At 47.8% G+C, this 23,221-nt stretch overlaps 2 protein-coding genes across 4 annotated transcripts in view; both read right to left on the reverse strand.

Moving 5' to 3' along the window:
• Window positions 1–13,492, reverse strand: part of LOC141047253 (uncharacterized) — a 32,735-nt gene extending 19,243 nt beyond the window's left edge. The window contains exons 1-7 of the mRNA XM_073542255.1: window positions 13,368–13,492; window positions 7,326–7,506; window positions 6,206–6,355; window positions 5,897–6,076; window positions 5,690–5,813; window positions 5,509–5,606; window positions 5,220–5,310 (exon numbers count right to left, since the gene is read on the reverse strand). Of these exons, the coding sequence (XP_073398356.1) occupies window positions 5,220–5,310; window positions 5,509–5,606; window positions 5,690–5,813; window positions 5,897–6,076; window positions 6,206–6,283 (571 nt within the window). The 5' untranslated portion in view covers window positions 6,284–6,355; window positions 7,326–7,506; window positions 13,368–13,492. The remainder of the gene's footprint in view (window positions 1–5,219; window positions 5,311–5,508; window positions 5,607–5,689; window positions 5,814–5,896; window positions 6,077–6,205; window positions 6,356–7,325; window positions 7,507–13,367) is intronic.
• LOC141047222 (uncharacterized) overlaps window positions 1–23,221 on the reverse strand; it is a 371,014-nt gene that overhangs the window by 249,822 nt on the left and 97,971 nt on the right. The window lies entirely within an intron of this gene.

Below are 23,221 nucleotides of genomic sequence, written 5' to 3' on the forward strand. Positions count from 1 at the left end.
CTGACACAAGAAATGCACAAAGTCATCAGCCCCAGAATTCTCATTGCGTCCCTGATCGATACCCGGTTCTTTGAGAACTGACGAATCTTCTTCAGCATAATGGCCTGCTTTTCGGCTGGTAGATAAGACATCTTTCTTTCTGAGTCTAGCATGACCCCCAAGAATTTTATTCTGGGCTTGGGTATGAGATCTGACTTTGACCAATTTATGATCCATCCTAAACTCTGCAGCGTGGAGATTGAGGACTGACAGTCGACCCTGAGCTGGGTTGCTGAATCGGCTATAATTAAGAAGTCATCTAGATACGGGATCACCATGATGTTTCGGGCTCTTAAGTAGGCCGCTACCTCTATCATTAATTTTGTGAAGATTCTTGGGGCTGATGCTAGGCCAAAGGGTAGGCAGCGAAACTGATAATGGTATATCCTGCCGTCCCTTTCGACTGCGAACCTGAGGTACTTTTGGTGATCTGGGTGGATAGGGACGTGGTACGTGTTTTTTAGATCTAGCGTGCACATTACCACCCCGTTCCCCAGGAGCGGAATCGTGGATCTTATCGATTCCATTTTGAAGCGTCTGTATGTTACCCATTTGTTTAGGGGTTTGAGGTTCATTATGGTTCTGGTCTCCCCCGAGGGTTTTTTTTATTGCGAAGAGGCTCGAGTAGTGTCCTCTCCTTTCTTCCTGGGCAGGTACTGGTGTAACTGCTTCCATGTCTAGGAGATCCTGAATGTCCAACCACATGGGGGAAGCTGAACTGAGTCGAGAACTGGTCACTAAGAATCTGTTCGGGGGCAGGGAGTTGAATTCTATCCTGTACCCCTGAGAGATGACCTGTAGTACCCAGGGGCTGGAGGTAACTTCCTGCCATTTCCCCCTGAACTTGAGCAATCGCCCCCCTACTCTGGTGGTGTCATTTTTTCCGGGAGCTGGACTCTGGACCGGAAAAGATGTTATCTCTGTTCCTATTTCTAGTCTTGCCTCCTTTGGGGTAGCTCCATCGACCCGACTTCCCTTTCCATCTGTAGTCCGTTCTCTGGTTGTAACGGGGTCTGTGAAAGGGCTGGTATCTTTTACGCGTCTCTTCAGGGAACCCCTTTTTTTCATCTGATGCTTTCTCCAAGATATCATCGAGCACGGGCCCGAAGACCCTGCCCCCCGAGAAGGGAATTGAGCAGAGTTTATTTTTTGACTGCATGTCACCTGTCCAACTCTTAAGCCAGATAGCCCTTCTGGCTGTATTGGACAAGGACTGGCTTCTGGCCGTGAACCTAACCGACTCTGCCGAGGCGTCGGCCAAAAACCCAGTAGCTAACTTTAGTAAGGGAAGGGACTTCAGGATGGTTTCCCTCGGGGTTCTATCTGACAAATGCTCCTCCAAATCATCTATCCATAGATGCATGGAACGTGCTACTGATGTCGCGGCTACATTCGTTTTTATGATCGCTGCCGAACTTTCCCAGGCCCTTTTTAAGAGTCTGTCTGCTTTCCGATCTAGGGGTTCCTTCAGACTTGAGGAATCCTCGAACGGAATTGCCGTCTTTTTTAATACCTTTGCCACTGGGATGTCTATGTTAGGGACCTCCTCCCAGACTTTGACCTCCTCAGGGTCAAACGGCAGGCGAAGCCTAAAGTCTCTGAGGATAGTTAATCTTTTCTCTGCCTCCTCCCATTCATCCAGTATCATTGCTGGTATGTGGGTGTTTACTGGGAAGACCATCGAAGTCTGGGAGCGTAACCCTCCAAACATTTCATCCTGTATTGAGAGGGTAGGAGTGGGTTCCTCGATCTGCATAGTCTGCCGCACTGCCCCCAATAGTTCGTCCGTATCCCCGGATGAAAACAGATATTTCTTTCCCCTTTCTGGGTGTTCTCTGGTCTCCTCCTCCTCCTCTGCGTCCGATTCGGACAGGATGTCTTCAGAAGACGTGTCCGATTCCCTCTACCTTTTCCTGGATAACTGGGGGTTCACCTGCGGGGTCTGGGAAGTGGCTAGGCCGGATACCGAGGCCTGTACTTGTTCCCTAATTATCACTCTCATGTTAGACATGAATGTAGCCTGTTCCTCCCCCACTATGCGCTTTGCACATGCGTCGCAGAGGGTCTTTTGCCACATGTCCTTTAGTTTCTTAGAGAAAACCAGACACTTCTTATCCTTCCGCTTAGGCTCCTTTCTCTCAGAGGTGGAGGTTCCCCCCTAGAACATATAAAATACGGGTTCTGTGGGGTCTATCTTTCCGGGCTCTGCAGTGACCTCTCTTTTGAGGTTACTCACGTGACCCTGGCTCTCTGCTCCCACCTCCGTCTTTACCTGGTCTTCCATGTTCCTGGTAGAGATGGATCCCGCCGCTGCCTGCTGACCACTATGGAGACACAGAGGCATGTAAGTGGTGACCGGCACCTCGTCCGGCCTCTCCGGAGCAGAGTCTGCGTACCGCTCCGTTGTGCGCTGCCGATCCGCTCCTCTGGACGCCTGCCCACCTCCTGCTGCGGTTTGTGATGCCGGGCGGTCGCAGCCAGAAGTAGCTTAGTGGCGACGCGACCGGAAGTGACGCGTCCCCGGCTGATGACGCAACCGGAAGTGACGCGTCCCCGGTCTGTGACGCGCGCCCGGCTCTGATGGCGGCCGGAAGTGACGTGCCCGCCGGTCTGTGACGCGCGCCCCCGGCTCCGATGGGGCAGCCGGAAGTGAGGCGCAACCGGTCTGTGACGCGCGCCCAGTCTGTTGCGTCCATCGGCCGCAAGTGAGGTCCCCTGCCTCCGGGCACGGCGGCCCTGCTCGTGATGTGCCGCGTTCCCCGGGAAAGGGGGGAAGCGCGGTGATCTGCTGCCGGGTGTCCGCTTTGGCCCAGTTGACTCCCCATAGGCGGTTTGGCGGTGGTGGCGTCCAGGGTCGAGAGCCCCCGTCAAGAGGAAGCGACCCGGTGTCCAGGAGCAGCGCTACATTGGATAAGCTGAGGGACCCTCTGTCGGGTGTCAGCTGCAGATTTCTCCAGGTTGGAACGGAAAGGCTGGGCCCCCCGATCCTGACCATCTGCGTGGAACGGTCGGATATTCCTCTCGTCGTTCCTATCCGCAGTGGGACAGGAAAAACACTGAGGGATGGTAAGGGGAGGATCCTTTTAAACTCTCATGGTTTCCTGTCCCAGTACAGATGAGAAGGACGTCCTCCAGTGTGTTGTCAGGTGGTGACCTGGAGAGTGAAATTCATATTATATAGAGCTATTACAAACAGAGTGATCTATTTCAAGTGTTAATTAATGTTAATGTTGATGATTATGGCTTACAGCCAATGAAAGCACAAACGTCATTATCTCAGTAAATTAGAACACTTTATAACACCAGCTTGAAAAATTCTTTTAAAATACTAATTGTTTGCCTCCTGAAATGTATATTCAGTAAATGCACTAAATACTTGGTCGGGGCTCCTTTGGCATCAATTACTGCATCAATGCGGCGTGGCATGGAGGCGATCAGCCTGTGGCACTGCTGAGGTGTTATGGAAGCCCAGGTTGCTTTGATAGTAGCCTACAGCTCGTCTGCATTGTTGGATCTGGTGTCTCTCATCTTCCTCTTGACAATACCCCATAGATTTCCTACCGGGTTAAGGTCAGGCGAGTTTGCGGGACAATCAAGCACAGTGATACAGTTGTTTTTAAACCAGGTATTGGTACTTTTGGCAGTGTGGACAGGTTTCAAGTCCTGCTGGAGAATGAAATTTCCATCTCTAAAAATCGTGTCGGCAGAGGGAAGCATGAAGTGCTCTAAAATTTCCTGGTAAACGGCAGCACTGCATTTGGTCATGATAAAACACAGTGGACCTACACCAGCAAGTGACATGGCTCCCCAAACCATCAATGATTATAGAAACTTCACACTAGTCCTCAAGCAGCTTGGATTGTGGCCTCTCCACTCTTCCTCCAGACTCTAGGACCTTGATTCCCAAATGAAATGCAAATTTACTTTCATCTGAAAACAACACCTTGGACCACTGAGCAACAGTCCAGTTCTTTTTCTCCTTGGCCCAGGTAAGACACTTCTGGCATTGTCTATTGGTCATGAGAAGTTTGACACAAGGAATACGACACTTGTAGCCCATGTCCTGGATACGTCTGTGAGTGGTGGCTCTTGAAGCAATGACTCCGGCAGCAGTCCACTCCTTGTGAATCTCCTCTCCAAATTTTTCAATGGCCTTTTCTTAGCAATCCTTTCAAGGCTGCGGTTATCCCGGTTGCTTTTTCTACCACACTTTTTCCTTATACTCAACTTTCCATTAATATGCTTGGATACAGCACTCTGTGGACAGCCAGCTTCTTTAGCAATGGCCTTTTGAGGCCTACCCTCCTTGTGGAGTGTGTCAATGACTGCCTTTTGGACATCTGTCAAGTCAGCAGTCTTCCCCATGATTGTGGAGCCTACTGAAACAGACTAAGGGACCTTCTTAAAGCTTAGGAAACCTTTGCAGGTGTTTGTTGTTAATTATTCTAATTTACTGAAATAATGACTTTCGTGTTTTCACTGGCTGTAAGCCATAATCATCAACATAACAGAAATATACACGTGAAATAATCACTCTGTTTGTAATGACTCTATATAATATACGAGCTTCACTTTTTGTATTGAAGAACTGAAATAAATTAACTTTTGGATGACATACTAATTTTGTGAGAAGCACCTGTATATCATGGCACAAGATAGAAATGATAAATAGAAACTATGCTGTTATTTTATAGAAATACACACTTGGCCCTCACTGCACATTTAATGTTGTTCAATATAAAAGCGAAGTTTGGTCAGAAAGACTGGACCTGGTCTTGTAGGGACCATATGAGACATTCAGCAGCACAGAAGGGAGAGAAGGTAGATTCATCCAATAAGATATCAGGGATCTAGGAAGCCAACAGCATCATTACCCTCCGCTTTCTCTTACAGGCCCATCATAATATTTTTCTTCAAGTGATTTTCTAACATGTCAGCGCATTCTACGTACACTGTCATTTGGCTTTGTAGCTTACAGATCTGGGAAGATAACGGTCACCAGATTTTACAATTTCACAAAGTAATTTCATCATTTCCAAATGAAGGAGAATGTTGTGGTCTAGAGGCAAATTGGTGATCACAAGATTGTGATATAGACGGACTACACGACCGATAAAGCTGCCACAGTCGGTGACTGAGAAAAATCTGTGACTTCTCTGTATTTAGTGGTTACTACTCACCTGGGTAGTCATATGTAGGAATCTCCTCTTTACACCACTCATCACCCCTCACATATGTCTCTGTAGTATTAATATGGGTCAGATCTTCATCCTGAAACAAATATTGTAAAAGTCTCAGACAGATGGAGAAGTCACATATATGATCAGCTCTAATTCTGCCATCTCCACCGTTCTCATTACACAAGTATAAAACATATAATACTGATGGATAAAACAAGACTGAGCACAAGACCTTCACAGCCGTCTACACATCATAGGGGAGATCTCATGACACCTTCTCTCCATCTACCTGATGATCCTGAGGAACATTGGGATCCTCTTGTTTACAGTCCTGTGGAAGAAGAGGATGGGAACATCTCTCTGGTGTTTTCATTTTATTGGATAGATCTGGAGGAAACACATACAGGGACTGAATTCATTCTTTACATACAGATAATTATAGGCCGTGTGTATTTAGCCCTGTCTATTACCTGGTGATGTGAGGGGCTGGGGAACCTCAATCATGATGTCCTTGTACAGATCTTTGTGTCCTTCTAAATACTCCCACTCCTCCATGGAGAAATAGACAGCGACATCCTGACACCTTATAGGAACCTGACACATACAATGATACCATCATCCCCCCAATCCCTTCATAGCATTACTGTGTAATGTCCCAGCATTCCCAGCAGTGTCACCTCTCCAGTCAGCAGCTCAATCATCTTGTAGATGAGGTCTAGCATCTTCTGGTCATTGATGTCCTCATGTATCAGGGGGTAAGGTGGAGGCCCCGTGATTGGGCTCAGGGGTCTTCTCGATCCCTCTGACACAGGGTCCTGACAGCGTTCACTAGAGGTCTTCTTCACTACTGTGTAATCCTGGTTATGGAGAGACACATTAATAAATCTCACCACAGACATTTCCAGAGTCCTCACCTCTCCAGTTCTGTCCATCTGTTATTCCCATAGATAAGAATGATGTAATGTGACGTCATCAGAATCTCTCACCTCTCCAGTAAGCCGGAAGAGGATCTCTAGGGTGAGGTGTAATATCCTCTCAGCCATCTTGTCTCTGTCCATATCCATCCTTGATGGGTAAATCAGGAAAATTCTCTCATATAGAAGATCTTCACTGAGAGGATCCGATATTGTAGAGACCTGAATGAGAAGATGAGCCGATGTAACATCATAAAAATCCTGTGTAATAATACAATTACTGGAGATAATAAGGGAAACATATCAGGAGATAGAACGTGTAGATGTTGTATTCTCTAGTCTTGTATGGACTGGAACACAAGTTGAATTGCTGACTAAGGACATCTCCTTCATGCTCCCAGTCACTCGCTATGTTACTCACTGCTTCGGGAACTAATTGGCTGTAGGAATCACAAGATCGTTAGGACTGAGCAGGAAATACAGAGACTGGCAGGGACCCAAAAAGCAATTGTATTTTTATTATTTATTATTATTATTATTATTATTATTATTATTTATTTTTTTATTATTTTAGAACATTTTGTTTTTTCCCTGGCATCTACTAATAAAACCTATATATTTAGGCCACAGACAACAAGCAGTTTCTCCCTCGGAGTCGGCAGCTGAATATGTTTCTCATAGACTCATCTTCCATAACGCTAATTCTCGTCTCATTTCCCGACACTGGAATCGGCATTAGCAATACTGCAGGAGATATTCATTACACGTGACAGGAGAAATAACTACTTCATGATGAGGACGACATCTTCATCTTCTACTACGGTTCTAGAAACATATTTGGTCAGAGTCCGTCACTGACTCCATCACCACCGGCCGTCTATATGAATGTTTCCGGACAATACTGTGTGGAGGCCAAGAAATAGGCACTGTGTTAGGCTAACACACGTTCCCTTCACATAAACCCCCTAAATATAACATTTTCTAACAACCCCACAATCTGTGACTCTTCGGGGTAAATCGCTCTCTCACCGTTGGATTAGAGCTGATACTATGAAGCTAAAGTGACTAAACAGACTTTCTGTCCCCTCCATAAAGGGGCCGTTTACGTGTCTGTCAGAACTGTCCGAGGATTATTAGAGGTGATAGTTTCACCCCAATTAGAAGGGACACCTGTGGATATTGGGGTCTTTACCTGCTTCAGTCCTGGGGGATTTACTTGGTAAAGAGCTGGAATCACTGTCTCCTAAAGGGTTGAATGGCGTCTGTAACTTCAATGTCTTTCTATGAAGCTTCTTCTCTGAACTTTCTTCCTCTGTTTTCTGCCGTATTTCTATTACTCTCCGGAATCAGGAATGTATTAATTCCTATAGAAACTGCGGAGAAAGAATCATTTCTATTTCTGTGTTTCCAGGATTCTTTTTGTGGGAATTGGCTGTGATATCCCCTGTACAATAGATTTCTATCCTTCACACTCTCAAATCATTACCCACTCCAGCTCACTCCTACCTACCACACAGTCAGAAATCAACAAGCCATTAACCCTCAGACACTTTCAGACACCCTACACTCATCACTGTCCCCAATCTCCTCTTTTTCCTGTCCTGATCTGGCTGTTCATCACTACGACACTCTTAGAAGCACCCTTGACCAAGTAGCGCCCCTCACCCTCAGAACCTCCAAGCACAGAGTAAAACAGCCCTGGCTCACTTTCCACATTTGATCCCATGACAGAAGAAGTCTCCAGACTCCTCTCTTCCTCTCGTCCGACCACATGCACTACCGACCCCATTCCCTCACATCTCCTCCAGTCTCTCTCTCCAGTCGTCACAAGTCACCTAACTGCAATCTTTAATCTCTCCCTCTCCTCGGGCATTTTCCCATCCTCCTTCAAACACGCCATCGTTACTCCATTACTAAAGAAACCTGCTCTCGACCCATCCTGCACAAACAACTACAGACCAGTCTCCAGTCTCCCCTTCATCTCTAAACTCTTGGAGCACCTAATTTACTCCCGCCTTACCCATTACATCTCCACTCACTCCCTTCTAGACCCTTCACAGTCTGGCTTCCGCCCCCTACATTGAAAACTGAAAACTGCACTCATCAAAGTGACCAATGACCTTCTGACAATAAAACGTAACGGTGACCACTCTCTGCTCATTCTTCTCGACCTATCTGCAGCTTTCGACACTGTTGGCCACCATCTCCTACTCTCTAGGTTCCAGTCACTAGGCATTAAGGACACTGCTCACTCCTGGTTCTCTTCCTATCTTTCTGACCGCTACTTCAGTGTTTTGTTCCCTGGCTCCACATCATCTCCTCTTCCTCTCGCTGTCGGAGTACCTCAGGGCTCAGTCCTTGGCCCCTTCTCTTCTCTCTCTACACTGCCCCAATTGGACAGACCATCAGCAGATTTGGCTTTCAGTACCATCTTTATGCTGATGACACACAACTATATACGTCATTCCCCGACCTTACCCCGCTGTACTACAGAACGCTAGTGCCTATCTGTCCGCAGTCTCCAACATCATGTCCGCTCTCTATCTGAAACTCAACCTCTCCAAAACCGAACTTCTTCTGCTCCCGCCATCTACTAACCTCCCTAAATCATACATTTCCCTCTCCGTGGGTGGCACCAAAATAACACCCCGGCAGCAGGCACGCTGTCTGGGTGTTATGTTTGACACCAATCTCTCCTTCACATCCCATATACAATCTCTTGCCTGCTCTTGCCACTTACACCTAAAGAATATCTTTAAAATCCGCCCTTTTCTCACCATGGAAACAACAAAAACCCTCACTGTAGCATTGACCCACTCCCGCCTGGATTACTGCAACGCTCTGCGCTCTGCAAACGACTTTCGACTTACCGCTGCACTAATCTGTACCTCCCAGTCCCGACTCCAAGACTTCTCCCGCACTGCGCCAACCCTCTGGAATGCTCTACCCCAAGTAATTAGGACTACCCACAATTTGCATAGTTTCAGCCGCTCCCTCAAAACACATTTATTCAGAGCGGCCTTTCACGTTCACTATTCAGTCATTCTATGTGTAAGTGTGCGTGTGTAGCCCATTCACTATCTCCATCCATCCCTCACTCCCTCAAGATGTCTGGACCATCACTGTAAATACACCATTGTAAATACACACCTGTACTCTGTATCTCCCCCACCTCATTGTAGATTGTAAGAGCTCACAAGCAGGGTCGTCTTATTTTGCTTTAATGATTGTATTGTTAACATTGTTACTTATGACTTGTGTTTTGAAACTGTTAAACTGTAAAGCGCTGCGGAATATGTTGGCACTATATAAAGATTATTATTATTTCTAGTATTAATGCGCCAGTAATGGGGAATTTCCATATCCCTCCACCTGCAGAGCCGCACTCCACATAGAGAATAATGGAGCCTCCGGCACCGACATCCTCCCGCAGAGCCAAACTCCATATAGAGAATAATGGAGCCTCCGGCACTTACCTCCACCCGCAAAGCCGCACTCCACATAGAGAATAATGGAGCCTCCAGCACCGACCTCCACCCGCAGAGCCGCACTCCACATAGAGAATAATGGAGACTCCAGCACCTACCTCAACCCACAGAGCCGCACTCCACATAGAGAATAATGGAGCCTCCAGCACCGACCTCCACCCACAGAGCCGCACTCCACATAGAGAATAATGGAGCCTCCGGCACCAACCTCCACCCGCAGAGCCGCACTCCACATAGAGAATAATGGAGCCTCCAGCACCTACCTCCACCTGCAGAGCCGCACTCCACATAGAGAATAATGGAGCCTCAGGCACCGACATCCTCCTGCAGAGCCGCACTCCACATAGAGAATAATGGAGCCTCCAGCACCTACCTTGACCCGCAGAGCCGCACTCCACATAGAGAATAATGGAGCTTCCAGCACCGACCTCCACCCGCAGAGCCGCACTCCACATAGAGAATAATGGAGCCTCCAGCACCGACCTCCACCCGCAGAGCCGAACTCCACATAGAGAATAATGGCGCCACCAGCACCGACCTCCACCCGCAGAGTCGCACTCCACATAGAGAATAATGGAGCCTCCAGCACTGACCTCCACCCGCAGAGCCACACTCCACATAGAGAATAATGGCGCCTCCAGCACCTACCTCAACCCACAGAGCCGCACTCCACATAGAGAAAAATGGAACCTCCAGCACCGACCTCCACCCGCAGAGCCGCACTCCACATAGAGAATAATGGAGCCTCCGGCACCGACCTCCACCCGCAGAGCCACACTCCACATAGAGAATAATGGAGCCTCCATTACCGACCTCCACCCGCAGAGCTGCACTCCACATAGAGAATAATGGAGCCTCCGGCCCCGACCTCCACCCGCAGAGCCGCACTTCACATAGAGAATAATGGAGCCTTCCGCACCGACCTCCACCCGCAGAGCCGCACTTCACATAGAGAAAAATGGAGCCTTCTGCACCTACCTCCACCCGTAGAGCCGCACTCGACATAAAGAATAATGGAGCCTCCGGCACCGACCTCCACCCGCACTCCACATAGAGAATAATGGAGCCTCCAGCACTTACCTCCACCCGCAGAGCCACACTCCACATAGAGAATAATGGATCCACCAGCACCGACCTCCACCCGCAGAGCCGCACTCCACATAGAGAATAATGGAGCCTCCAGCACATGGGCATACCCACCGTGGGTGGCAGCTGCCCCCCCTTGAAGCAGTGGCACGTCGCGCACCTATCATGAGGCCTGACCACCTGTACAGGTGCTGGGGACTGGCTTTGGCTGGGCTGATGTATATACAGGGGCTGGGGGGCTGGCTGGTCTGATGTCCAGTATGTACAGGTGCGGTGGGCTTGAGCTGATGTATACACAGGGGCTGACTGGGCTGATGTATATACAGGGGCTGGCTGTGGCTGGGCTGATTTATATACAGCGGCCGGGGGCTGGCTGTGGCTGAGATGATGTATTTACAGGGGCTGGTTGTGGCTGCGCTGATGTATGTACAGGTGGTGCTGGGCTCAGTGGGCTGGACCTGGTAATGATTATATATATATATATATATATATATATATATATACAGTATATATATATATATATATATACATACACACACACATACATACAGGAGGTGATTATGTATATACAGATGCTGGGCTTAGTGGGCTGGGGCTGGTGATGATGTATATACAGGTGCTGGGCTTAGTGGGCTGGGGCTGGACCTGGCGATGATATACATACAGGAGGTGCTGGGCTCAGTGGGCTGGTGATTATGTATATACAGATGCTGGGCTTAGTGATGATGTATATACAGGTGCTGGGCTCACTGGGCTGGTGATGATGTATATATAGGTGCTGGGCTTAGTTGGCTGGGGCTGGACCTGGTGATATATATACAGGAAGTGCTGGGCTCAGTGGGCTGGTGATGAAGTATATACAGGTTCTGGGCTTAGTGGGCTGGGGCTGGTGATGATGTATTTACAGGTGCTGGGCTCAGTGGGCAGGTGATGATGTATATACAGGTGCTGGGCTTAGTTGGCTGGGGCTGGACCTGGTAATGATATATATACAGGAAGTGCTGGGCTCAGTGGGCTGGGGCTGATGTATATACAGGTGCTGGGGTTAGTGGGCTGGGGATGATGTATATACAGGTGCTGGGTTCAGTGGGCTGGTGATGATGTATATACAGGTGCTGGGCTTAGTTGGCTGGGGCTGGACCTGGTAATGATATATATACAGGAAGTGCTGGGCTCAGTGGGCTGGAGCTGATGTAGATACAGGTGCTGGGGTTAGTGGGCTGGGGCTGGTGATGATGTATATACAGGTGCTGGGCTTAGTTGGCTGGGGCTGGACCTGGGGATGATACATATACAGGAAGTGCTGGGCTCAGTGGGCTGGTGATATGTATACAGGAGCTGGGCTTAGTGGGCTGGTGATTATGTATATACAGGTGCTGGGCTTAGTTGGCTGGGGCTGGACCTGGTAATGATATATATACAGGAAGTGCTGGGCTCAGTGGGCTGGGGCTGATGTATATACAGGTGCTGGGTTCAGTGGGCTGGGGCTGGTGATGATGTACAGTATATACAGGTGCTGGGCTTAGTTGGCTGGGGCTGGACCTGGTAATGATATATATACAGGAAGTGCTGGGCTCAGTGGGCTGGAGCTGATGTAGATACAGGTGCTGGGGTTAGTGGGCTGGGGCTGGTGATGATGTATATACAGGTGCTGGGCTTAGTTGGCTGGGGCTGGACCTGGGGATGATACATATACAGGAAGTGCTGGGCTCAGTGGGCTGGTGATATGTATACAGGAGCTGGGCTTAGTGGGCTGGTGATTATGTATATACAGGTGCTGGGCTTAGTTGGCTGGGGCTGGACCTGGAAATGATATATATACAGGAAGTGCTGGGCTCAGTGGGCTGGGGCTGATGTATATACAGGTGCTGGGGTTAGTGGGCTGGGGATGATGTATATACAGGTGCTGGGTTCAGTGGGCTGGGGCTGGTGATGATGTACAGTATATACAGGTGCTGGGCTTAGTTGGCTGGGGCTGGACCTGGTAATGATATATATACAGGAAGTGCTGGGCTCAGTGGGCTGGGGCTGATGTATATACAGGTGCTGGGGTTAGTGGGCTGGGGATGATGTATATACAGGTGCTGGGTTCAGTGGGCTGGGGCTGGTGATGATGTACAGTATATACAGGTGCTGGGCTTAGTTGGCTGGGGCTGGACCTGGTAATGATATATATACAGGAAGTGCTGGGCTCAGTGGGCTGGGGCTGATGTATATACAGGTGCTGGGGTTAGTGGGCTGGGGCTGGTGATGATGTATATACAGGTGCTGGGCTTAGTTGGCTGGGGCTGGACCTGGGGATGATACATATACAGGAAGTGCTGGGCTCGGTGGGCTGGTGATATGTATACAGGAGCTGGGCTTAGTGGGCTGGTGATTATGTATATACAGGTGCTGGGCTTAGTTGGCTGGGGCTGGACCTGGCGATGATATACATACAGGAAGTGCAGGGCTCAGTGGGCTGGGGATGATAATGGATATAGAGGTGCTGGGTTTAGTGGGCTGGTGATGATGTATATACAGGTATAGGGCTCATTATACTGTATGGAGCAATTTCATTCACCTTTTCCATTCTAAAACTTTACAACCTGAACGACCATGGCTTGCCCCCCCCCCCCCCCCCCTAGTTTTCCTGGGTACACCCATGCTCCAGCACCTACCTCCACCCGCAGAGCCGCACTCCACATATATGGCTGCTCTGTGCGCACAGGACCTGTGATGAGGTCACAGGAGGGGAGGAGTCAGGGGTCACATGATCAGGGGCCTCAGTGTGTGCAGGGCTCTGCTGTGCTGGTTGTCATGGTGCTGGATGAGGGGAAGTTTATGTGTGGGGTCAGGAGGGGTTTACAGGGTGGATGTAGCAGAGCCGTGTGTGTACGAGGTGTACGGAGCAGAGCCGTGTGTGTACGAGGTGTACGGAGCGGAGCCGCGTGTGTACGAGGTGTACGGAGCGGAGCCGCGTGTGTACGAGGTGTACGGAGCGGAGCCGCGTGTGTACGAGGTGTACGGAGCGGAGCCGTGTGTATGAGGTGTACGGAGCGGAGCCGTGTGTGTACGAGGTGTACGGAGCGGAGCCGTGTGTGTACGAGGTGTACGGAGCGGAGCCGTGTGTGTACGAGGTGTACGGAGCGGAGCCGTGTGTGTACGAGGTGTACGGAGCGGAGCCGTGTGTGTACGAGGTGTACGGAGCAGAGCCGTGTGTATGAGGTGTACGGAGCAGAGCCGTGTGTATGAGGTGTACGGAGCGGAGCCGTGTGTGTACGAGGTGTACGGAGCAGAGCCGCGTGTGTACGAGGTGTACGGAGCAGAGCCGCGTGTGTACGAGGTGTACGGAGCGGAGCCGTGTGTGTACGAGGTGTACGGAGCGGAGCCGTGTGTGTATGAGGTGTACGGAGCGGAGCCATGTGTGTACGAGGTGTACGGAGCTGAGCCGTGTGTGTACGAGGTGTACGGAGCGGAGCCGTGTGTGTACGAGGTGTACAGAGCAGAGCTGTGTGTGTACGAGGTGTACGGAGCAGAGCCGTGTGTGTACGAGGTGTACGGAGCGGAGCCGTGTGTGTACGAGGTGTACGGAGCAGAGCCGCGTGTGTACGAGGTGTACGGAGCGGAGCCGTGTGTGTACGAGGTGTACGGAGCGGAGCCGTGTGTGTACGAGGTGTACGGAGCGGAGCCGTGTGTGTACGAGGTGTACGGAGCGGAGCCGTGTGTGTATGAGGTGTACGGAGCAGAGCCGTGTGTGTACGAGGTGTACGGAGCGGAGCCGCGTGTGTACGAGGTGTACGGAGCAGAGCCGCGTGTGTACGAGGTGTACGGAGCGGAGCCGCGTGTGTACGAGGTGTACGGAGCGGAGCCGTGTGTGTACGAGGTGTACGGAGCGGAGCCGTGTGTGTATGAGGTGTACGGAGCAGAGCCGTGTGTGTATGCTGTATACACCCGTATACCCCCAGCTTCCGTTGCAGACCCCTGTGATTACCCTGTATACACCCGTATACCCCCAGCTTCGATCACAGACCCCGCGGCTCTATCCCCCTGTAGAACTGACCTCGGACACACACGGAAAAACTGCAGTCGTCGGTCTCTCGTCTCTCGCACATATACTGATAACATAAGATGGAGACAGACGAACCCTCCTACAAAACGTGAGAACAAAGTCATTACTACAGGACTGAATGAGAAAGGGATTTATTCTACAAGAAACGCTGGGGCCACAATGAGAGAATCCGGGCCCCGTGGCTGGATACTCCGGGCCCCCAGTGTGTTAGGACCAGACGGGGTCTTTGTCCCTGGAGCTTCTCTACTCGGTATAAGGAGACTCTGATCTCGGTCACATAAAGAGGGTTGGAGTAAAATAGAAACTGCCTGAATATGAGACCTTGTCTGATCTCTGTGTCCGGTGTAAGAACTATGGAGATCGCGCTATTCTCCTGTATAATGGGGCTGGGGCCCGAATATTCCTGTACAGGGGTCTCTGGAGAGATAATCCCACCCCCAGTATTCTAGATTGGAGGAAGGTAAAAGGGATTGGGGACATTTTACCGTAATTTCCCTTAATAAAAAATAACGGATTTATAAAAGTGTTTCGTTTTCCCTCATTTTCCCTGTAGGAGAGGTAAAGAGCCGCGGCTGAAGATGATTTATCTATAGAAGACTACAAAAAAGGGAGGATTGCCAACTCTGAATGTCTTTGTCTGTTTTCATATTGAAAACTGAAAGAAAAAGAGCGCAATAGGGTCTTACCCGAGAAAATAAGAATATAAAACAATAAGTTATACTCACCCTGTGTAGGAGAGTATTAAGCATAAAGGAACAAAGTCAGCTTGCTGCACATCCAAATGACCACACCGTGGCCATAGATCATCAGATTCAAAGAAGGAATTTTTATGGATTAACCATGCGCTGCCAGACCATCACTCCTCACAAGTTGTGTGCTTTAAAACATTTAATTCCCCACAGGGAATTAAATGTTTTAAAGCACACAACTTGTGAGGAGTGATGGTCTGGCAGCGCACGGTTAATCCATAAAAATTCCTTCTTTGAATCTGTTTTCATATTGGGAGTTAGGAAAAAGGAAAGGAGGACATAATTTTTTTTTATTTGGGACAATACATATATGTTGGGGAGCCGGTAAAATCGTGGATGACAGCGTTTCATGTCAGATGCTTTAACGGGTCCTAGAAGATTTATGTTCCACCACTAGCACCCCACAAAGGAGCACCACTGCCCTACTGCAAAATGCCAGCGGAGCCCCAGCGCACCACAGAGCAGCACCACCCCCGCACCAGCCTGGGATGGGATTTTCCAGAGGCCACTGCACCAGCTTAGACCACCGAACAAACCCTGTGACCACTCCTTCACCTGTGCCGAACCCCTCCCTGGTAAGCTGAATTCGGACTGTAAGATGGACACCCATTTAACACATTATATATTTTTTCCTATTTTCCTTCTGAAAATTTGGGGTGTGTCTTATAGTCAGTATAGATTCATTAGAAACAGAGTGATCTATTTCAAGTGTTTTTTTCTGTTAATGTTGATGATTATGGCTTACAGCCAATGAAAACCCAAAAGTCATTTTCTAAGTAGATTAGAATAATTACCAAAAAACACCTGCAAAGGCTTCCTAAGCTTTAAAAAGATCCCTTAGTCTGTTTCAGTAGCTCCACAATCATGGGGAAGACTGCTGATTTGACAAGATGTCCAGAAGGCAGTCATTAACACACTCCACTAGGAAAGTAAGCCACAAAAGGTCATTGCTAAAGAAGCTGGCTGTTCACAGAGTGCTGCATCCAAGCATATTAATGGAAAGTTGAGTGGAAGAAAAATTGTGGTAGAAAAAGGTACACAAGCAGCCTTGAAAGGATTGTTAAGAAAAGGCCATTCAAGAATGTGGGTGAGATTCACAAGGAGTGGACTGCTGTTGGAGTCATTGCTGAAAGAGCCACCACACACAGACAAAACCAGAACAAGGGCTACAAGTGTCACATTCCTTGTGTCAAGCCACTCATGACTAGAGATAATAATAATAAATAATAATAAATTTTATTTCTATAACGCCGACATATTCCACAGCACTTTCTATTTCAGAGGGGACTTGTACAGATGATAGACATTACAGCATAACAATAATCACATAGATCATAACAGATACCAAGAGGAATGAGGGCCCTGCTCGCAAGCTTACAGTCTATGAGGAAAAAAGGTAGACATGAAAGGTGGGTGGTAACAATTGCCCTGATTGTTTGGACAAGCCATAATGTTAAGTGTGTAACAGTACGGACACAGAGGGCTAATAGATGCATAAAGCATGTGGGAACATGATACGGGGAGCCTGGTTATGGTAAAACTTTTGACTGTGCCACACAGGGATAGTTAGGTTAATGTGTTGAGATAGTAGGCCAGTCTAAATAAATGCGTTTTCAGGGCACGCTTAAAATTGTAGGGATTGGGGACTAATCGCATTGACCTGGGAAGTGCAATCCAAAGAATTGGCGCAGCACGTGTATAGTCTTGGAGACGGGAGTGGGAGGTTCTGATTATTGAGGATGCTAACCTCAGGTCATCAGCAGAACGGAGGGCACGGGTAGGGTGATAGACTGAAACGAGGGAGGAGATGTAGGTTTGTGAGGGCCATGGAGTGCTTTGTGGGTGAGGGTAATAAGTTTGTACTGGATTCTGGAGTGGATGGGTAGCCAGTGTAAGGACTGGCACAAGGTAGAGGCATCGGTGTAACGATTGGCGAGGAATATGATCCTGGCTGCAGCATTCAAGACAGATTGGAGGGGGGAAAGTTTGGTAAGAGGGAGACCGATTAGAAGAGAGTTACAATAGTCCAGGCGAGAATGAATAAGAGAAACAGTAAGAGTTTTTGCGGAGTCAAAAGTAAGAAAAGGTTGAATTCTAGAAATGTTTTTGTGATGCACATAACAAGAGCGAGCCAGTGATCGGATGTGGGGGCAAAGGAAAGCTCGGAGTCAAGTATGACCCCAAGACAGCGGGCATGTTGCTGGGGAGTAATAGTGGAACCACACACAGAAATGGCAATGTCGGGTATAGGTACATTAGTAGAGGGAGGAAACACGAGGAGTTCAGTTTTTGACAGGTTCAGTTTCAGATAGAGGGAGGACATTATGTTAGAGACAGCGTTTAGACAATCGCTGGTGTTTTCTAAAAAGGCAGGTGTGATGTCAGGAGAGCGTATAATTGGATGTCATCAGCATAGAGATGGTACTGGAAACTAAATCTACTGATTGTTTGACCAATAGGGGCAGTGTGCAAAGAGAAGAGGAGGGGACCTAGAACCGATCCTTGAGCAACCCCAACAGTAAGTGGAAGATGAGAGGAGGAGGAGCTGGCAAATGATACAGTAAAGGAGCGGTCAGAGAGATAGGAGGAGAACCAAGAGAGAGCGGTGTCCTTGATGCCGATGGAGTGGAGCATAGTGAGGAGGAGCTGATGATCCACCATGTCGAATTCTGCAGAGAGATCCAAGAGAATTAGCATGGAATAGTGACCATTAGATTTAGCTGTTAATAGATCATTAGAGAGGGCAGTTTCAGTAGAGTGTAAAGAGCGGAAACCGGATTGGAGAGGGTCGAGGAGGGAGTTATCAGAGAGATAGCGGATAAGATGGCAGTGAACCAGGCATTGCAGGAGTTTAGAGATGAAGGGAAGATTAGAGACAGGTCTATAGTTAGCGGCACAGTTTTGGTCGAGGGATCGTTTTTTAAGTAGTGGATGTATGATGGCATACTTAAATGAGGAGGGAAAGATACCAGAAGAGACAGAGGTTAAATATTTTAGTAAGGTGAGTGGTGACAACAGGGGAAAGGGACTGGAGGAGATGTGAAGGAAATGGGTCACTGGTGCAAGTAGTAGGGCGAGAAGATGCAAGAAGCCTGCTTACTTCTTCTGTGACTGGTTCAAAATCAGAGAGTGAGCTAGATGCAGTGGGGGAGGGAGGACAGTGCATGGTATGAGGTGATCGGGAGATAATTTCCTGTCGGATATGGTTAATTTTTTCTTTGAAGTAATTGGCCAGTTCGTCAGCTCGAAGCTCTGTGGTTGGGGCCTGCACTCTTGGGTTGAGCAGGGAATGAAAAGTGTCAAAGAGACGTTTAGTGTTATTGGTCAGTGAGGTGATGAGGGTGTTGAATTAGGTTTGTTTGGAGAGGTGAAGGGCAGTGTTGTATGCAGTGTTGTATGTTCTAAGCATAAACTTATAATGGATGAAATCTTCGTGTAGATTGGATTTTCTCTACAGACGTTCGGCACACCTAGACCACCGCTGCAGGAAACATGTTTGCAGGGTGTACCAGGGTTGTCACTGTCTGTGTCGTGTTGTTCTATGTATAGGAGGTGCAAATTCATCCAGGGCACTTTGAAGTGTTTCATTGTAATGCTTCAGTGCAGAATCAGGACATGAGAGGGAGGAGATAGGGGCCAATGAAAACTGCAAGTTCTTCATAAGTTTCTGGGTGTTAATGGCCTGTATGTTTCTATAAGTATGGACAGTGGAGGTGACCTGAGCGGCCTGGCAGTTCCTGATAGAGAATGAAAGAAGGTTGTGGTCAGAGAGCGGGAGAGGGGAGTTTGCAAAATCATCCACTGCATAAAGCCGGGAGAAGACCAAGTCAAGGGAATTTCCGTCTTCATGTGTTGGAGAATTAGTAAGCTGCAAGAGGCCAATCAAGGAGGTTAGAGATAAAAGGTGGGTAGCAGATGGGGAGAGTGGAAGCGCAATGGGGATGTGAAATCACCCATGATGAGGGTAGGGGTGTCACAGGAGAGAAAATGTGGAAGCCAAGTGGCAAAAAGATCCAGAAACTAATGGGAGGGGCCGGGCGGACAATACACCACCGCCACTTGCATGGAGAAGGGGGTGTAGAGTCTGACGGCATGGACCTCAAAAGAAGGGAAGACTAGTGAGGATACTTGAGGGATAACCTGAAAGGTACATTTTGGTGATAGGAGCAGACCAACACCTCCACCTGCTCTTTTGTCTGATCTTGGGGTATGAGAAAAGTGTAATCCCCCATATGAAAGAGCAGCAGCAGCAGTAGTGTCTGACTGCTGGATCCAGGTTTCAGTAAGAGCCAGAAGGTTAAGAGAATTTGAAAGGAAGAAGTCATGGATGAAGGAGAGATGGAATTCCAAAGGGCACAATTAAGAGAGACAGAAGGCATGCAGGGAATATTAATAAGATTAGATGGGTTTCTGAGTGTAGCAGTTGGGGGGTTTTACTTTCTATAACATGGGGGACCAGGGTTGGGAGCAATGTCTCCTGCGACTAGGAGAAGGAGGATAGAGTCAGCAGATGGATAAGTGATTTGTGGGAGCGTCTCATGTTGGATGGTGGTACTGACTGGATCTGTGCAATTTAACAATGTGAAAAGAGCGTGAGTGCTATACATAGGAGAGGAAAGGAGTGAGAGGCCGATATGGATGGAGTGCAGCGAGTTAATGCCAGGGCAGTGGATATGTGTGGATGCAGCGGCCAGGATATAAATTACACAAATGCATATGGTATATATTTGTTGTAATCTAAATGTACAGGGGATATGTTATGAATGAGTCACCGGAGGAGGAAAAAACAAAAATGCAAGCTAAGTCCAGAAAACCGGAGAGGTTGGTAGCTAGCGGATTGCAGACCCCTGATCCTATTCACAACAACTAACAGTAGCCGTGGAGCGTTCCTACAGTGGTCCTAGACGCCTCTTCACAGCCGGAGAACTAAATAAGCCTAAAGAAAGAAAGGGGAAATCTAAACTGCCCCAGAGCAGACCCCAAAGCAATAGACAGCCCCCAACATGTATTGTCGGTGAAAACAGATGAAAACACAAACACAGACAGAAAGACAGGCAGAGCAAACGATGGGGCCCAACTAACTAGATAGGAAAGGACAGAAAAGATGCTGGCTGCAATCCACAAAAACCCTACCAAAAATGTCCCAACACGTCTGATAGGAAAAACGGCCCTGAAGTCACTAGACTTCAAAATCCCTATATCAGCACTCCGATATATTCTGAAGACAGAGCAAAAGAGATTTAACCGATCAGGGACAAAAATGGAAATTCAGCAGAGCCCCAGCCGGGGCTGGCAGAACACAAAACTAAGCAAATCAGACAAAATCTCATGGAACAATAACAGAGCAAAACTTAGCTTTAGAAGACAGGAACTGAACTGGAGGCCAGAGCTCAGAGCAGAGAAAACACCAGCAACCCTACAGGGCGTCGGCTGCCTTATATCCACTCAGAGATTCCGGATGTCCAATCGCAATCCACCTGTTCAGGTGACAGGTTTCTCCCATCCAAATCAGTTTCACCACCTCCTTTCATCAGCAGAGGGAGTTCATCGGACATCAAAGGTGAACGAGAAAATGAGCTCACAACAGGATAGATGTATATAAATGTCTTACCTGTCTCCTGCCCTGTCTAACTGCCATGTTATAACTGCCTCATACTTTGACCAAATGTACTTCGTTTAAATGTACATAAATGCCCCCTGCATAAATGCGACCCCATGCTAGGTCTGAATATATAGCAGGCTAGTTCTCAGATCTTGGGGTTTTTTTTCCTCGTTACCAATCAATCAAACTAAAACTGAGACAGCAGGACCCAATAAATGTTGTGGTCAGATAAACAAATGTCCAGCACTACATGGATCATAAAGCACTTTGAAAAGTTACTTAACCTCACTACATAAGGGGACAAGCACAGTAAGTTGAAATAACTATATACCAGATATATACTTGCTAAGATGAAACACATATGTAGCAGTCAGGATTAACTGCTTGCTGGCATTGAATGGAGTAAAGTCACACAGGAGTTGATTCAGAGCAGAGATTGAAAAAGCTGGTTACCAGATTTATACTTGCTAAGATGAAGCACATATGTAGCAGTCAGGATTAACTGCTTGCTGACATTGAATGGATTGGAGACACACAGGAGTTAAATCAGAGCAGAGATTAAAAAAGCTGGTTACCAGATATATACTTGCTAAGATGAAACACATATGTAGCAATCAGGATTAACTGCTTACTGACATTGAATGGAGTGGAGACACACAGGAGTTGATTCAGAGCAGAGATTGAAAAAGCTGGTTACCTGTATGAAGAGAATAGAGATGCGTGTCACATTCATCCATGTTATAACTGCCTCATACTTTGATCAAATGTACTTCGATTAAATGTACATAAATGCCCCCCTGCATACAGATGAGCGAATTTGTTTGAATTTGGTTTGGAATGTGAAAGTATTCGAATATTGTTTTTTCAATATTCGTCGAACACAGCCGAACGTCATTAGAGTCAATGGGACGAGAAATTACCGAATACGTTTGGAACCATGCATAAGACATACATTCGGCCAGAATAGTTTTCAAATATGGCCCGAATATGTCAAAATTAGATTCAGGGCCAAAATCCGAACAGATTCACTCATCTCTACTCATGACTAGAGATGAGCGAATATTTCAATATTCGGTTCGGGTCACGAACTTGCAAATATTCGCCGATTAATTTGGCGTATATTCGCCGAACGTACCCTAGCACCATTATAGTCAATGAGAGGCAAAAACAAACCCATGCACAACACCTTAGAAAGGCCCCAAATGCTGCCAAAACACATCAAATGAGGCACAGACATCAGGAAAGTGGCCTCAATTCTCCCACAACATAAACTGCAGCATGGATCTGCAGCAATCAGCCAGACATGAGGTATCGGAGTCTGGGACAGCATTTAAAGTTTCCCAATAAGCGTCACAGTAAGACGAGGTGGGTGAGGGATTGCTGTAGGGCCCCTTTGCTGCGAGCCCTGACACCACATGCAACAACTCTACCTGCTTTCATGCAGAGCCACACTTAGGTGGCACAAATATAAAGGAGGCGAGAGGCGAGTAAGGGAGCTGTACACCATAGCAAACCAATCGGAATAAGGCTGGGTCCAATGTGTAACAGGTGAAGGCCCGTCTAAGGGCGCTACTATCGCGTCTGAAACGAGTCCGGTGTTTTTTACTATTTTTAATATCGCTTTACATTTTAATAACATTTTTGGGATTTTAAGCTTCTGGCTGATATGCCGAATACATCCCTCCTTCTGTTCCTACTTGGCTGTGCTTCTCAGCAGGATTGGCACTCGCCTGTTTCATATTGGACCCAGGCTTCTTCAGATTGGATTGCTACGTCATTCAGCTCCCTGACTCTCCTCTCGCTTCCTTGCTGTTTGAAACAAAGAGCTCCACATGCATATTTTGCATTCAATGTTCATTGACTATATATTGTTTTGAGTGCAATTAAGATACACTCTCTGAGTTTTACTATTTATGCCGTGCTGCCTTGTTCACACTGCAAATTTTTCATTTATCATACAGACTGTTGTGTACAACATGGTCAATCCATCAGACCCTCGCATGGCCAAATTGGCTCAAGGGTTTGATGAATCTGCATTTAAGAATGATGAGTCATTAGATAAGAAAAACCTATTCAAAAATCTTGAGAAACTTTGAAGTCAAGAGCAAAGAA

This window comes from Dendrobates tinctorius, unplaced genomic scaffold (assembly GCF_039654945.1).
Source record: "Dendrobates tinctorius isolate UK_male_01 unplaced genomic scaffold, ASM3965494v1 ptg000126l, whole genome shotgun sequence".
Taxonomy (NCBI): domain Eukaryota; kingdom Metazoa; phylum Chordata; class Amphibia; order Anura; family Dendrobatidae; genus Dendrobates; species Dendrobates tinctorius.